Source organism: Tasmannia lanceolata, unplaced genomic scaffold (genome assembly GCF_043159265.1).
Source record: "Tasmannia lanceolata isolate RefF3 unplaced genomic scaffold, GAP_Taslan_0.1 ptg000015l, whole genome shotgun sequence".
NCBI lineage: Eukaryota > Viridiplantae > Streptophyta > Magnoliopsida > Canellales > Winteraceae > Tasmannia > Tasmannia lanceolata.
The window spans coordinates 16,981,390-16,997,822 of record NW_027518692.1 but is presented as its reverse complement, the minus strand read 5'-3'; the positions used below and the strand labels follow the sequence as shown (position 1 = coordinate 16,997,822).

General features: G+C 37.6%; 1 protein-coding gene across 5 annotated transcripts in view; it reads left to right on the top strand.

Moving 5' to 3' along the window:
• Nucleotides 1–16,433, top strand: part of LOC143892749 (Transducin/WD40 repeat-like superfamily protein) — a 51,274-nt gene that overhangs the window by 30,527 nt on the left and 4,314 nt on the right. For 2 of the 5 annotated variants that reach the window (XM_077397609.1, XM_077397608.1), the window contains 5 exons: nt 1,619–1,708; nt 3,437–3,502; nt 4,743–4,834; nt 9,256–9,321; nt 9,756–9,822. In XM_077397609.1, the coding sequence (XP_077253724.1) occupies nt 1,619–1,708; nt 3,437–3,502; nt 4,743–4,834; nt 9,256–9,321; nt 9,756–9,822 (381 nt within the window). Of the gene's footprint in view, nt 1–1,618; nt 1,709–3,436; nt 3,503–4,742; nt 4,835–9,255; nt 9,322–9,513; nt 9,670–9,755; nt 9,823–16,150; nt 16,410–16,433 lie in introns of those variants that run through there. The other 3 variants (XR_013255600.1, XR_013255599.1, XM_077397610.1) reach the window with 3 other exon arrangements.

Sequence of the window (16,433 nt, the reverse complement as noted above, 5' to 3'; positions counted from 1 at the left end):
TATCTGAACGAAGCCCAAACCTAAATGGATGGCTCCGCCGGAAGGATGGCTTAAATCCAACTTTGATGGAAGCTCGGTTGGGAACCCGGCCAAGGGAGAAATTGGAGGTCTAATAAGAGACAGCAATCAATCAGTCATTATGTCCTTCTCGAGTCCAGCAAGACAGTGTGATGCAAATGAGGCAGAAATCAAGGCTTTGCTTTTTGGTTTGCGGTGGGTTTTGGAAATGAACCTGGGGCCGTTGATAGTGGAAGGAGATTCAACGAATGCGGTAGGATGGGCTTCGGGAAGTTCACCAGGACCTTGGCATCTACAGAATATAATAGCGGAAGTTCTTGATCTAATGAGGAGTCTGCAAACAAGAATTGAACACAGGAGAAGATCTGCCAATGAAGAGGCGGATGTCCTTGCTAAAGCGGGAGTGCTGAAGGAGAAGACCACGATCTACACATCTACGTAGATAGCTTAGTTAGGAGTTGTAAGAGGATCTCATATATAACCCTTATCTATAATGTACTCGAACCCTTACCTATTTACAACTACTGGCCATATGTAGTCACTTACCATTTTACGTATGTAATCGACACCCCTAAGTTCATTGAGAGTAATTCTTGGCCATTTTTTTATGTTTCAAAATATAGTCCTAATTCCATTTGTATCATGATTGTTGATTATTGTTAATTCTTTGCCAGCTGCTTAGTCCATGGAATTTTCTGTTATAGACTTTTGGGAATTGGAGCCCTAAATTTTTAGGATGCTTCAAATTCTAAATTGATGAGTATCTACCATGGTTTTAAATTTAGGCCGAAACAAAACGTTTCGGCCGAAATATTTAGGTTTCGGCCGCGACCGAAACGAAATTTACATGAAGTCGTTTCTTTACAAGATTTCGGCGAAATCTCACAGAAATTTCGAAATTTCGCTGAACCGAAAAATTTCTTTTTTAGCCTTTTTTACAAAATTTCCACAAAATTTTAAAAAAGTCCATTGAAATGTTATAATTCCCACCGAAATTTATGAAGTATTCACTAAAATAGCCAAAATTTCCACCGAAATTTTAGACATTTCGGTCAATATATATATAAAACAAAATCATAATCATATTTTTACATGATTTCAGCCGAAATTGGTGATCGAAACCAACACCGAAAGAAAAACTGCTTCTTTTTTCCGGTTACGCAACTTGGTCGAAATGGGGTTTCTATCGGGAAACCATGGATTTTTGAATTTTCGCCATTGTTTACTGGTCGAGCCACGGGAATGGAATGAGATAGAATCTCTGGAGATCTTTCGTCTCCGCTTACTCGTAACAGGGTTTCCTCTCTGCAGAGGACTTCTTCCGAATGCTATAATTGTCCGATTTTTTCCTCGATCTTCAAAGAAGACTGACTCCTCCTACTCCTTTTGAATAGAGTGATAGGCTTCGATTTAGGTGAAAGCAAGAAGGATTTGTGTAACTTCATTGCTGCTTTCCAAAAAATGGAGATTAAAGAGTTGGAGGGTTAGGCATTTTTTTAAAAACCTTGGTATCTACTTTTCTGGTGCTTTCAAGTTTCAACTTGTATATCTTTTTGTGTATGATTTTAAAGAACCTCGATTTGTCTTCTCTGTTTTGTAGATTGTTTTTGGGGCAAGTAAACAAGGGATCATCTATGCTTGGGATCTTCGCGGAGGAAGAAATTCTGTTGCTTTTCAAAGTTGTAAAGAGGTATGGAGGCGTGGACATGTTTCTTTCAACATTTTATTTTGTTTGACTAACGACTAATATTCCACTATAGGAATTCAGTGTAAGGAGAATAACATCATTCAAGGTTTAAAGACTTTAAACCAAACACTAAATAAGAGTTTGAGCCAATTATAAGTTGAGCCGTTGAGGTGTCATTAGCTCCTAAATTTACTAGTTTTTTTAGTTAAGAAATTGTCTTCCTGCTGTATATGGCACAGCCAATAAGCCGATCCATGGGAAGTTGCTCTTGAGGAAAAGGCACCAGGTTAGGGAAGAGTCAGAAGACTCCATCAACCATATTTTTGCATTAGGGGATCCCATATGGCTCATATAGTCTAACGAGGACTGTTGATTAGAAACTTAAAGCTTTAAATGAATTTGCATTAGCTATTATTTAATGCATGTAGAAACCACCCAACATCATTTGAGACCACTCCACCAAACCCAGCTGATCCTTCACATCAATGCCCACAATCTGCGTGTTACTACTATCAAATTTTTGTTTTAGCCAGGCTACCAAATGCCTCGCTGTCTTCTTTTGTACTCTATAGTCTATAGTGGGCACCACGGTGAGAACCAAATACTTATGCCCACAATTTCCTTTATCTGTTTTGCTTCATTCCCACTATTTTTCAATGGACTAAATATTTGTAGACACTTGTTTGCATGGCATGCAAATAAGTGGTTACAAATAGTTAATATATTGACCTTTGAAGAATGATTTTTTTTATAAAGTTCGGTGATTTTATTTGAACTCTGGGTTTTAGAAAGTCAATGTTTTGGGAGATGTGTTTGTTTGAAGCTTTTAGTGTTTCTATTTTGAATTTAGGATGTTGAAGCTGAACTAGGAATGCTGAATTAGGGCTATTGTTATTAGAAACAGTTTAGGATAGAAAGTTACTCTTCAGAGGAGATTTAAGTTAGTTTTTTTTTGGAAAAGTTTCAATTTTTGGTTTGATAGTATTCTATTTCATTTAGGACTGTTTTAGAAGTGTTTTACAGTTGGACAGTGTCTAGGATTAAGAGTCGTTAGTTTGTAAATGGTTTACGGTTACAAATGGGCAAATATATGGTCTATATAAGGGGTCTTTGGGCTGGTTTTGTAACCATTATGAAAATTGAAATTTATGGGAGTCATTTTTCCTTTCCCCTGCTGTTTTCTTTCAAACCATATCAGAACTTATTCTCCTTTGTTCTCTGGTAACTTTTTATTTGATTCCTAGTCATGGGTTGTGTTCCATCGTTCCTCTTACAAGATTAGTTGGTCTCTGGCGAATCTTAACCAGGGTTTCATATACTTCAAATTGGTGTGCAATATAAATGTAATTGTAAACGATGTAAACATTCCATACACTGGTGTCATAGGTATATATGTGCATCATTATTCAAATATGCTTAGGAAAAGCTTACCGTCATGCATTCGAGTTTGATTATAATTGACCTTCATGCTTGTCAAGGGAGAGCTACAAATTTATTTTGCATTATGCGTCATCTGTTTTTCCTCTTTCTTTCTCATCTAGCTTCAGTGATGTCATAACGTTTTAGGATTGGTCTTTGGTAATACTTATTCCCTTAAATTTTTATCGGCATCTATTTTTTCCTACGCAAAAAACATCTTTCTGGATTAATATTAGTTATATCCGAGCAACATTAGTTATTTGAGTATAGTAACATGTTTCAACGATATATTTTGATTGTATTTTGGACCAGGTATATCATCCCCCTTTATCATGTACAAAGCTAGCATACATGCTTGAGAAAATTCCATCCTTGAAGGTACGTAATACTAATCAGGCTGCGTCTTTACTATTTTCATATAGAATGTGGCACAGTTTTGTTGAAATAATGTGGCATATTCAGTTTCAGGTAAAATAATCAATGCTCCTAATGGCTCTCTAGAGAGTGGTATCTTTTATTTCTTGGAGAAACTTATTGAAGACAACCAAACATATGAGTCTAATTGAGTGGGATATATTCCTCGATTTAAGTACCATGTTTCCTTCATTTCTTTCATTGTTTTTGGAATGAAATGCTTTTAAGGGGTTTCCAAGATCTGTCTGAACATCAAATCCATGGGCCTTTGTATGTTATGGTGGTGTGGATGTACACTTCAAACAATGTGGGTTCAATAAAACATTTTTTTGAGTCTACTCTACTAAATGTGTTGTAACTATTGAAAATTAGGATTTACATATTGTAAATACAGTAAGCATTGCCACCTCAACATCCAATATGTACCACATGTATGTCTATTTTTTTATGACTATTGTAAGTGTCGGACAACAAGTACATTTTTTTTTTCTTTTTCTTTTTTATTTGTATAATCAGACTTAAAAAATGGTACATATGGGGTGATACATATTAGCATATTCACAAATACATTTTTTCTTTTTCTTACATACTGTGAAGGATTTGTGGGATACAGATAGATACAGATCTTGTTCCCATAAGCATGATATTGTTAGTCTATTAATTACATCAATACATAACAAATCTTGCTCAATGACTATGAGAGATGTCTATAGAGGAGTACTATGGTGTCCTTAAGATCAATTAAGAAGAGATACGTAATTAGCAACCCATTGCCCTCACTGTTGATGATATGGGGCAACAAACCAAGCAGAGAAAAATTTCTGAATTCCTAACATGATTGAATGCAGATCTTGAGTTACAGAGAATGAATGCGGATCTTGTTACAGAGGATTCATTTCCTAGGGAAAGATTATATTCCTCCACTTGAGCTTGAGATAGATTATTGAGAAATCTGTCACTTTGTTATTTTATTTTTCTTATTGTTTTCTCATGTTTTTTTTTATGTTACATGTACTCTTTCCACTTAAAGCATTTATGTCATATTTTTATCTATTACTTAAGTGAATAAAAGAGGGATGCTACACCACGGGCAGCATATCCCAATTCCATTATTTTTTTAATCTCTCTTTGACATTCACAAGAAAATTACAGCTGCCATATTCGAAACTAAAATTTATGAAATGACTTGTCATTATTTCTGCAGGCACAGACACATGTTTATTCAAGGGGAATACATTCAATTGACCTTGATCCATCTTGTCCCCATCAATTGGCATTCCATCTTGATGATGGTTGGTGGGTTGAGGAAATAATTCAATTTTTATTTTATTGTTTATTCTTGTCATCAATGGCTCTCTAGCATGTTTTCATAGTGTTTTGAATGCCCATCACCATTATGTAACTTCGGTAGGTTTGAAGTATATTCTCCTGCTATCACATTTCATGCTTTCCCATTTCATTGACATATTTTATCGGCACATTCTCTTCTCGTTGCAATGTAATACACTAATATATGTGGAGTCTGGAAGAAATGATATAACCTGCATACTAAAACTTGGCCTTGCACTTTTTGACTGCATAACTAATGATAATGTTTATGATGATCTTATCTGATATTTATACTAAAAGGATTTATGATTGTGGTTTGGTAAGGTTTTGCATGCTTAATTGTCTGAGACAACCCGACATATGCGATGTTTCACCAACTTTGTATCTGAGTATCTTCTTTCCATGTACTTGGAAAAAATGGAAAAAGAACCCCATCAATGCATTATGTAAAATCAAACCAAGAAGGCTACAAATTTCATTATGGTATGGGTAGGCTATGTTTCTGTAAAGATTAATGTTCCACCCCTATGTGGTAGTTAAAGCTTTAAAATACACAAAAAATGGAATTGCAAATATCAAGGACATGAGTTGAATTCAAAGATGCCCCTACTGCGGAAAAGTCTTCAAATCTCATGCACATTTGACAAGGCCTGGTTCAAGGCCCAAGTTTTCTGAATTCATTTGGGTGACTATTTCCTCATGTTAGGTACATACCGCATACTAGTATTTGTGCAAAATTTTGGGATACTATACACGCGCATATTCTCCATGGTTCATAATAGGCACATTGACAAAAGCTTTTTGCTAGTGACGCTTCCTTTGGCCTGGTTTTTTGGGGGTTCAAATTTTTTGAAACATCACATGGCTATTTTACTGACTCATGGGAGGAGAATGATGCAGGACAATACCTAATTTAGGGAAAATCCTACACTCCTAGTGGGATTAAGTCTTTAGGACAATTTAGGGCTTACGCGGAAAACTAAAAGAACACTTAACAACTTACCTAGGGCCGAATTAACGCCTAATTAATCTATGGGCAGCAGCAATAATGAGACTTAAATAGCATAAATAATTGTAAAGATTGTAATTAAGCATGAACTAAACCTTATACAAATCAATCAAAGCGATAAGGATTCGTTGGATGAATTGATAATAGAAAGATTAGTCCGAAACTAGGCCTACGCATGGAACCAATTAAAAGAACTAAAAGCTAATGCAAGTACTAATGAGATAGATGTCACACAAGCATGAAAATAATAATATCCAATGAATAAAAACAAAAAAAAATGTCCAGCAGCTGTAAAAGGCTCAAAACGGTCCAATTTTGGGTTGTAGGGGTATTTTGGTAATTTGGCAGATCTGGGATTTTGGTTTAATACTGCTGTCCAAATCTTAGGTTAAGGTTGAGAAGGTAAAAGAAAGGTAATTCTAGGGTTTAGGTTCTGATTTGATGGTTGGTTTAGGCTATGGATCTTTTAAAAGGGTTTCCGGGCTTGAAAAGGGGTGAAAATTGCAATAAGGCTAAATAAGGGTTTAAAGTTAGGGTTCTTGGGTGTTTAGGCTGAAGTTTAATCATAAAAACAATCCCTCAAAATCTCATCACAAGATCTTGGAGAAAAAGGGAGATCTATGGATTTTGGGTTTTCAAGTTTTAGGGTTCAAGAACAAAGAAAATAGAAAATCTGATTTACTATCCTTTTTTGTGTTGATTTGATTGAAGAGATAGAAGATAATAGATGAGAGGAGATGAGAGAAGAATGCTTACCTAAAATAGTAATCCCGTAATAGTCCTTTACCACTTCCTAAAAACACTCATAACTTGCTCAAAACACATCCAAATCATGTGATCTTGGGCCCGTTAGATAGGTAATTGAAAAACCTTTCCAATAATACCAAAAACACGCCAAACGGATGAGATTTAATGCCTAAAAAGTAGGCTACAAATAAAATGACGAAAATAGAAAGTAAATAAAAAAAAAGGCGACAATGTCTGTGACCCATGCTAGAGTTCCCGCCACCAGTCTCGTCTACGACTGCGCTTGTAAACCTTGAATCCACGCCCATTGTTGATGTCCTCATCAGAGAACATCGTTCTTTGAGTGGCCCTGGAACCTGCCTTTTGGGTTTTGTTGAATCTTATTGGCCATGCCCACATACTCATGAGTCATGACCATACCCTGGTAATATAGTTCAAAGGTGTTGCTATGTTTGATGCAGCGAGCAGTTGGTTTTTCAGTCTGTTCAGTCTATTGTTGCAATGAAGACTCATAAATTATGGGCGTTGCAAGTATGACTCATTGTCATAGTCACATTGACATAATGGAATGGATTATTGTTTTGAAGCAGATAACAACTTTATTCAAGAGAAACGGCAAAGCAATTATAAAAGGGCTGAGGTTCTACCACAAATCTTTGCTAGTTTCCTCGCCCAACGAACATGCAATGTCATTGGCCTCTTTTAGTACATGACAAAAGGAGACCCCTTCCTCTAATAAGGTTGCCAATCTCATTGATGATAAAAACTCAATCGTTGGGGACTCTACTTACCCAAGTGCCCCAGTTCACTGAATTTTGGGATTCCTAGGGCTACCCCGAATTTATCCACAAAAGTATGAAGACTAGTAATGAGTGGTCTCACGTCTGCCTCATTGGAGTCTACCACCTCTATGAGCCCAAAAAAGCCCCTAAAAAAATCACTGTTTTTATTCTTTAACACCTTTCTGTTCCCGGATTCCCCAAGGAATATCCATCAAAGTTTAGTTTGATTTATCATGGATTGGATGATTATCACTTTTGAGAACTTGCATGTTAGGGATTCAGGTTTTAACTATTGTTGTATGTGTTCTACAACGCCGCTCTCACTTTAGAATAACATGAACCCTGGTTGCTTTGGCGCCAAAAATAATTTATTTTATACTTCTTGTTTGCCCCTCTCACTCTTGCACTGGTCATTTTGTAATAGGTATTCTTTGTGCCGTTTTCCCTTCACAATGGACAATACACTAAATTTCTGATTTGGTTAAGTATTATGTATCATTAATCATCATCAGAGCACTATGACAGACTTGACACATCAAGCGGTAATTGTCTGAGTTAAGAAATGGCTCATACTTTTAGAAAAGCTAAAGTGATTCAATAGACTATATTATGTCAGTTTATAAGTATGTTTGGGTGCTTTGGAGAATTGATAAGATATTTTTGAGTATCTTGTGATATAACAAGCAATAGAGAACTGATCTGCAGCAATTCAGTAGCTAAACCCAGAGAATTTCATCTGAAAATTCTGAGTTACATCTGAAAGTATTTCCTCCTGCAGGTGTTAGAACTGATGAAAATACTAAACACAGCACACCATGTGAAACATAGGTAGAATAAAAGTACAAGTGCTCTGAAACTTCGAGCAAATAAAGAAGAATTTATTGCTAGGAAAAGCATTAACTTTGGACTGTGTTCCATTCTATATTTATAAGCTTTGAACACACCAATTCTACTTTTAATCTGGCTTTCCCTACAGTTTTTCTCAGCTATTTCCATTGTAAGTCTAATTCACATTCCTAATTCTTTCAAAAAATAAGGAAAATATCAACTACAGTTGGGGCTCTAATAATTAATGTTGCCGTTAACAATTTATATAAGGTATTAGAGAGTATTAATTATCATATAGGTGTTGCCCATCTCCCCACCCCTCCACCCCTAGCCACACGGCACTTACTTTGTCCAAACTCTTTGTTCATGTCCTACCCATGTTTCTAATGCACCGGGTTTTATACGTGTCTATCTAGCAATAAGAAAACCAGACCACCTCCTGCTGCCACTGCCATGTAGGACTCTCTTGGCTTGCATCTGCCTTTTATGTCGCAGCTATTGCCATGTCAGATTCCATGGCTATTGCGATCACGACAACAAATTCCACTGTTTCCTATGTACCTATTACCGTACGTACTTACGTACAATATGTACTTTGAAGAGCATTAATGTTCACATATATGTACTTTGAGTGTTTCCTTAGAAGGTACTCTCTTATTTCTTATATCATTGGATTTTTAAATAAGAGAGGATGAATTATCATAGGAACGGTGCTGGAATTCCATATTCCAGAAATTGTGATTGTTCCTATGTTGATAATTTATCGGGGCAAATTTCATTACTTGATTCTGCAACTCAAGCTTTTCGATGCTAAGATCTAGTTTGAGGATGTCATGACATACGTCAATCATATTGGTAGTTTCAAGACATCCTAGCTATCTCATTATATTTATGCAAGCTATGGTACCTCCAAATTTGAAGCATTGAAATGTTTGGGTGTAGATAGAATCCATATGATTTCTTTCCATACTTGTGCTTTCTATGTGAATCACTTATTTTATCAATCTGTGTCATTTCTGCAGGTCTGGTGTCCTGAATATTCATATTTCTCAAGTAACACATGTGCATTGCCCTCCACCTGCGTGGTTGTAAGTAGAGATTATATGACATGATATTTTGGAGACCACCTTTAATTATTGAAAAATTATTATGTCATCTTCAACTCCCCACCCTCCCACCGAGACACACCCTTTAGCTCTGTCTTTCCCCTCTCATGTCTTGACAAAGAGATGATGCTGACCCTTGAATAAGAAATACATTTTTCCCCATTGAATGTGCAGTTGCCGTTTTCAGGCTGCGATTGTGCGCTTAGGGTCATTTGTTCAATGTGGGGGCAATGTTTCCCAATTTTACATATGGCAACCAACCTTATCAATAACTCAGATCACCAAACATGCGTGCTACATGTCGTGCTAGGCAGACAAGGCTAGATTTTGGTAGGAAGGAAAGGGTCACCTTTGCACAACTCTTAATTATTTGTCTTTTGGAACTAACAATTGACTTTGTTTATTTGTGGGGCTAGGAACGGCAAGGAAGTGTCGATCGAATGTTCATATTTGCGAAAACCGTCTTGGTTACCAACATGTTCAGTAAGATTCATCATCATATACTTACCTAGTTTTGGTTTCTGATCTCATTGCCAAGCTATGTGACATTCATTCATGTGATATAATTCATGTCTGTACTACATCAAGAAAGTATGGTTCAATTTCAATCCACTAGAGACATAAGTGTGGGACTATAAAGACATGAAATGGAGTTGTAGCTATTTCTCCCTTCTACTATTCTCCATATTTCATATGCGACAACATCCCTTTCTTTGAATGTTGGAATAGGAAATCTTACAGCATTATCGTGATTGGTAGATGATTGGATTTCGGGAATATGAAAAAACGAAGTGAGGAAACCATGAACTTAAGTTTCCTGTTTTGATAAATTATTTCCATAAGAAAACGTTTCTTCTAATTGTTAAGAGATAAGTTGTACATTTATTTTTGTTTCTTTAAATCTTACACCTTTTCATTGTCAAATCTTGTGTAAAAAATGTATGGTTGTAATGCCATTGCTTACTGAAAACACAAAACTTTATCAATGATCCTTTAGAACTCTTTCATTAATCATTAAAATATGGTACCAAAGCTCTGATGTCAAGGGATTCATTTATGATGCCCCAATCTTGATTTGGCATGAGGAAGAGGGTGTAGGGCCGACGTGGGAGATTGCCTAGCTAATGGTGCATTTTACCCTTTTCTAGATGTTAAGTAGTTAAGTCTTTTAATTTTTATTTCACCAAACTCACTTATGTGAATCAAGAGGGCCCACTTTTAATTCACTTAAGTGAACCGTGAGGTCCCACCTAAACCTTGTGACGAGAGAGAAGATAAATAAGGGTTATCTTCGAAGAATGTTACATCTGCAAAAACATACTTCTTTGGAATTTGTATCACCGATATCATTTTTAGTACGAAAATATCCCAGAAAGACACATTTGACTGCACAAGAATCAAATTTATCTAAACATTGATTCAAAGAATGAACAAAGCAGACAACCAAAAACTTTTTTTTTGAAAAGCGACATATATATTCATACTATGAAGAATACAGTGGGGACAAGAAGTCCCTAGAGACAACAACCAAAAACTTTAGGAGACAAAAAATAACAGATTGTCAGGAAATAAAACAAAATAAGTAAATTTTTCACGCAAGATAGGGGATGACATTCGATAATCAAGGCGAGGTTAGTACAACACCTGCTCAACAAAGTTTACGCATTAAGTAATAAAGTTCAAACAACTTCAAGTTCAAGAAGTTTAATGCAAATTGCAAAATACTAGAATTGGCTAGATATTTTTGAATGTCTTGTGGCAGATACTCATTTGCATCATCTATACAAAACACACATTTAAACCAAATTGACTTTTGCCCAATAATTCATCGATCCATTTGGATGATATAACAAATCCGTCCTAAAAAAAATGCATGATATGGAGGAATAAAGACTCCTTCTTTTCTTATATATTCTCTCCATTTGTTTCCGCATGTTCTGATGTTTCTAACGATCTATAAGTATTAGGCAAAAAAAGAGTCCTTTACCAAAAACCTTCCCCCATTGACAGAACGTCCCGCTACTGACACTTGAAAAGCAGCTTTCAATTTCTTTATGAAACATTTGCAATATAGATAAAACCTCAGTGTTCATTAAATATAACCAAGTCATGCAATCATTCACAAAAATAAGAAATTATGACCTTACAAACTAGAGGTTCTTGTTGGTTTAGATATTAGAAGGAACAAATGAAAAAGGAACCAATTTCCTTTTATTATTTCTCTAATAAAAGGGAACCCTGTGATGTTTATCTGACAAGCTTTACAATCAAGCATTACAAACTCAAGATTGAGAGCTACTATCTGTAAATTATGAAGTGAAAGACTTCCAAGACAATGCAAGAGCTTAGGTGAGACTGTAGTATGCAAAGAAGCACTGGCCAAGCTGTGATCCAGTTAGTAGAGTTAGTCCACTGGACTCAATCATGCCACCAATCATCCTCGTGATCTTTAGATCCTAAAACAAAAAAGAATAAGAAGTTACTGAAGAGCGGAAAGATTTAGAGTTTACTGACAAAATAAATTAAATGGAAACTTAGGAACATGTAAGACTGAACGTGGAAGAGATGGCACACTGTCCTTTGAGTAGCTATAGGGGCTAGAGATCAATCAGCCAAGCAATGGATGAATTAACAGGAGACTTGTCGGAGGAGGTAAAATTTGACAATTCACCTGTCATTTGGTCAGAGAAACCGGAATCAATGACCCAATGAGAGCTCATGAGAAACAAAAAGCGATGCATTATCAAAATGTGCCAAAGTAGTAGAGAATGAGGATGGGCAAGAGGGTGATTGTTGAGTGTTCTTAGCAATCTTGTCATAAATGCGAGAGCGATACTAATCATGAAGATTACCATGTTAAGTCTATGGGAGCGTGCTGTGAAATATCATCTCCATCAATGTTATAGGACGCTTGATTCGCTTAGGCTGGTTTCCCAAACTTACCTTAGCACTTGTCAGATATGTGATTCGGTCTTCCACAATGAGTATATTTTCGGTTACCATGTCCTTTATCGGCGCCAATCTTGAGTCCTTAGCAATGGTTGGTTGTGAAGAAGAGGAAGATGGTCCAACCCATTGAAGCTGTGAGTAAAGGATATTCAAAGAGGGGACCTCTTTGCTACCAATATTTTCCTACAAATTGAATTGTGCTCTAGGTCAAATCTAGAGAGGATTTTTTTTTTACACTTTAAACTTCTCTTGTTGTCACTTCAAGAGTTCTAGATCTTCCACAATGATCCACTTCTCTTGTTATCCCACATTCCATGAAGAGAATTGTAGCGATCGCTCAAACTCTTGTTTTCCAGTTGGAACAAAAATATGTTCTCAAATAACTCATACCAACGAGAGATATTGGCACTAGCATGTGGTTCCACATAGTTCCAAAGGCAATTCATTTTCTGATAATTTCTCTGAGCCAATCCTCATACTTATTATCAGATTAAGGTTCATCTTCATTAGAAATATGGATAAGGTAAAGAGAGGAACAAGAAGAATAAAGAAGATGAAGAGTCTCTACTAAGGAGTTCTTCCATGAATATGATGTATATATAGGCCCAATTAGGGCAACATGATACAAAGACTTTAATACCCCTCACACATACATGTAATGACCAAACGTACCCTACAACACTCCTCCCCCTTAAGCTCTGGAGTGTATATACTCTAGAACTCCAGCTTGTTACAAAGAAAACTACAACAAACAACTAAAATACCCATACACAAAACCAGCTTGGTTACAACACTCGCCCTCGAGCTAGTGTGGGGAATACATAGTGAAAAACATGACAAAAAGGGCAATGACCACAGTGAATAGAACGGCATGATCAACGTCCATCAAAGATAACAGCTCCCCCTGAATCAGCACTACGGCGAGGGCGATCACCACAGGGCCTCCCCCTAAATCAGATCAACAGCGAACATCGAGATCAATGATTGAACAAAAGCGTCCCGGCAGGGAAAACAACAACGATCCTAGAACAAAATCAGCACACCCAAGGCGTGCATAGTGAACAACAACGAAGTAGCACGAGCAGAGACCAGCTGAGCAGCACAACGCTAATAGAAGAACTCCCAACACCAGAAAGGTGAGAGGAACCAAACAACGATGGCGGACAACACATCGCCTGGAAAGACAACCAACCAACGACGGGGGACACCACGTCGCCTGGTGAGACAACCAACCAACGACGGCGGACACCACATCTCCTGGAGAGACAATAAACCAATGACGGGGGACACCACGTCGCCTAGAGAGAACACCAACTGACCAACAAATGACGGCGGACATCACGTCACCTGGAAAGATAACCAACGATGGGGGACATCACGTCTCCTGGAGAGGCAACCAACCAACGACGGGAGACACCACGTCGCTTGGAGAGAACACCTACGAATGAAGGCAAACAGCACGTCACCTGGGGCAGATAATGAACCAACGACGGGGGACACCACGGTGCCTGAAGAGAACACCGACCAATGACGGCGGACAGCATACCGCTTTGGACAGATAACCAACCAACGACGGCGGACACCGCGTCGCTTTGAAAGAACACAAACCAACGATGGCGGACAGCATGTCGCCTGTGGCATATAAGGCCAAAAGCAACCCTAACAACCGTGCATATAGTAGGATAATGAGAAGTAGATTGCAACACAAACCGTGATGAATGCGTAGAACTACGCAAAGCAACTAGACACGCGAGTAAAAGCACCAAACGAGAACCCGGAAAAACAACAAGCAATATGAAGAAGCAACTAACAATGCGAAGAAGAAACCAAACAACCAGAATGGTGAACAACATCAAATAGAGAAGACGACAAGACAGACGAGGAAGAACAACCACCAACAAAGAGATGTCAAAATTTGGTTGGAGTGGAGGGAAGAGGGAATTCATAAGAGAAAGAAATGAAGGATTTAAACCATATAGAAGGGGTTAAGGAAACTAGAAAGACCCCAACAATGTACTAAGATCGAGAGAGAAATAGATTTATGGATGTAGAACAAGAAGGACAAGAAAGGAACGAGAAAGAGAGCTATGGAATGAGAAAAGGAAAGGAAAGAAAAGAATAGACAGAAAAAGAATGGATTTTTTTTTGGTGGTTTTTTTTTTGTTTGGGATGGATGGATTTACAAATGGTATTTACAAAAGAGGTTGAGGTTTAGGGACTCACAATAAGGGGTTTTGGGTTGAGATTTAGAGTTTGGGGATGGAAAAGGGACCTCAAATGGGATGGTGGTGAGAAAGTATGGAATTAGGAATGGAGATTTGGGGTTTTAGGGTTATGGATTGGAGATTGGGGATATGAGGATTTGGATAAGATATGGGGAATAAAAAGGAGGAATATACGACAACAAATAAGTGGTTTACGGCAAAGGGTGGAGAGGGAAGGACAGTTTACAGGTTTTGCGTTTTTTCGGTCTTTTTTTTTTGTATTGGATTTATTGCAAGCGTAAAACCGAGAGAGATGCGGCAACCTGAAAGGAGAGGGACAGAGAGAGTGCGAGAGATCAGGGATGGTGACACTCGGCGATTAAGGCGTGGAGAAAGAGAAAATCTGCAGGGGGAGGAGGGGCAGGATTTTAGGGGGTTTAAAGAGAGGAAGATGAGGAACGGAGAAGATGGGAAGGTGAAGAGTCTCTACTAAGGAGCCCTCCCATGAATATGATGTATATATAGTCCCCAACTAGGGCAACATGATACAAAGACTATAATACCCCTCACACATACATGTAATGACCAAACCACCCTACAACACTCTTCAACAATCTTCAATTAAAAAAATTAGTTTACCATTGGCACCAAGTGCCTACCTTTAATGATTGACGCTAAAGAAGGTAATTAGACACATTGAGCTTAACGTAGGTAAGTTGTGCGCCTGGCATCTCCATGATTGTTGGCTTACATTCACTTATCATGAAGAGTCACAATGATCTTGATATGTAAGTTCAAAATAAGAGAACAACAGGGCACACCAACAACGGGAAGGATAGCACAAGACACGTTGTAAAGTAGCAGCCTACACTTAGGAACAATAGTGCACAAAAGAAGAGATTGGTGCTGACACATGAACACATCAGTCCACAAACAGATTCAGCAGCCCAAAGAAAAGCACAGCAGTCCTTACAAGGCACAACAGCCCACCAAGGAGAGCACCCCGGTCCACCAAAAAAAAAGAAAAAAAGAAACAACAAGCCTCTTTAAGGAACAAAAGCCTATGGAGAGATCATGACAGACATGAGAGAACAGCAAGTCGCACAAGACCAAGATTTCAGGTTTTGATTTTGGTTTTGGTTTGCATTTTTGTCGTGATGAAAATGGAATCATGCCGGGTTTGGATGAAAATCTTGGTGGAAATCTTATAAAATTACGGAAATGTGTGGAAACATGTATAAATGATGGGCATCTAAGGTCTACTTCAGGAAGTGCTAGAATACACACAATTACACACTCACATAACCAAAAAATTCACCCATAATGGTTTAACAGCATAGAACACTTTGTGATGTGTGCCGTCACACATGCTTGATAATTCAATACATACCGTATTTTGTAATTCATATAAATATTTATACAGGCACTACATTTTCTTGGAAAAAGATGGGATTTATATAATTATGAGTTATGACCATTGCAAATGTGATGAGAATGTAATGAGAAATGGCTACGCGAAAGCTCTTAGGCGACCACTGCGAATGTAATGAGAAACAAGCTTTCATATTAATATAATTATGCCACACATACTAGTATAGTATACCACTAATACACTTTCTGTTTGATTTTGGTATGTGTTTCGGTGGGAATGAAAATAGAAACATTTCGGTCATTTCGTCTCCTTCTCCGTAGACAGCACAAGACACAGTAGCCCATGAAAACCCAACAGTCAACACGAAGGGAGAACAATCTTCACACAAAATCATAGCCTCTACAGCAAGACTTGGCAAGCAGCAAAGGCACAATAGTCTGCATCTTAAACAAAATAGAACCACAGTCCAGTCTCCATGAGTTTAGCTTCATTACAATTTGTCCTCCTACAATCGGCACCAAAGAGGAGTATATTGATTGGAACACCATATGGTACGTGTTATTTGGGCT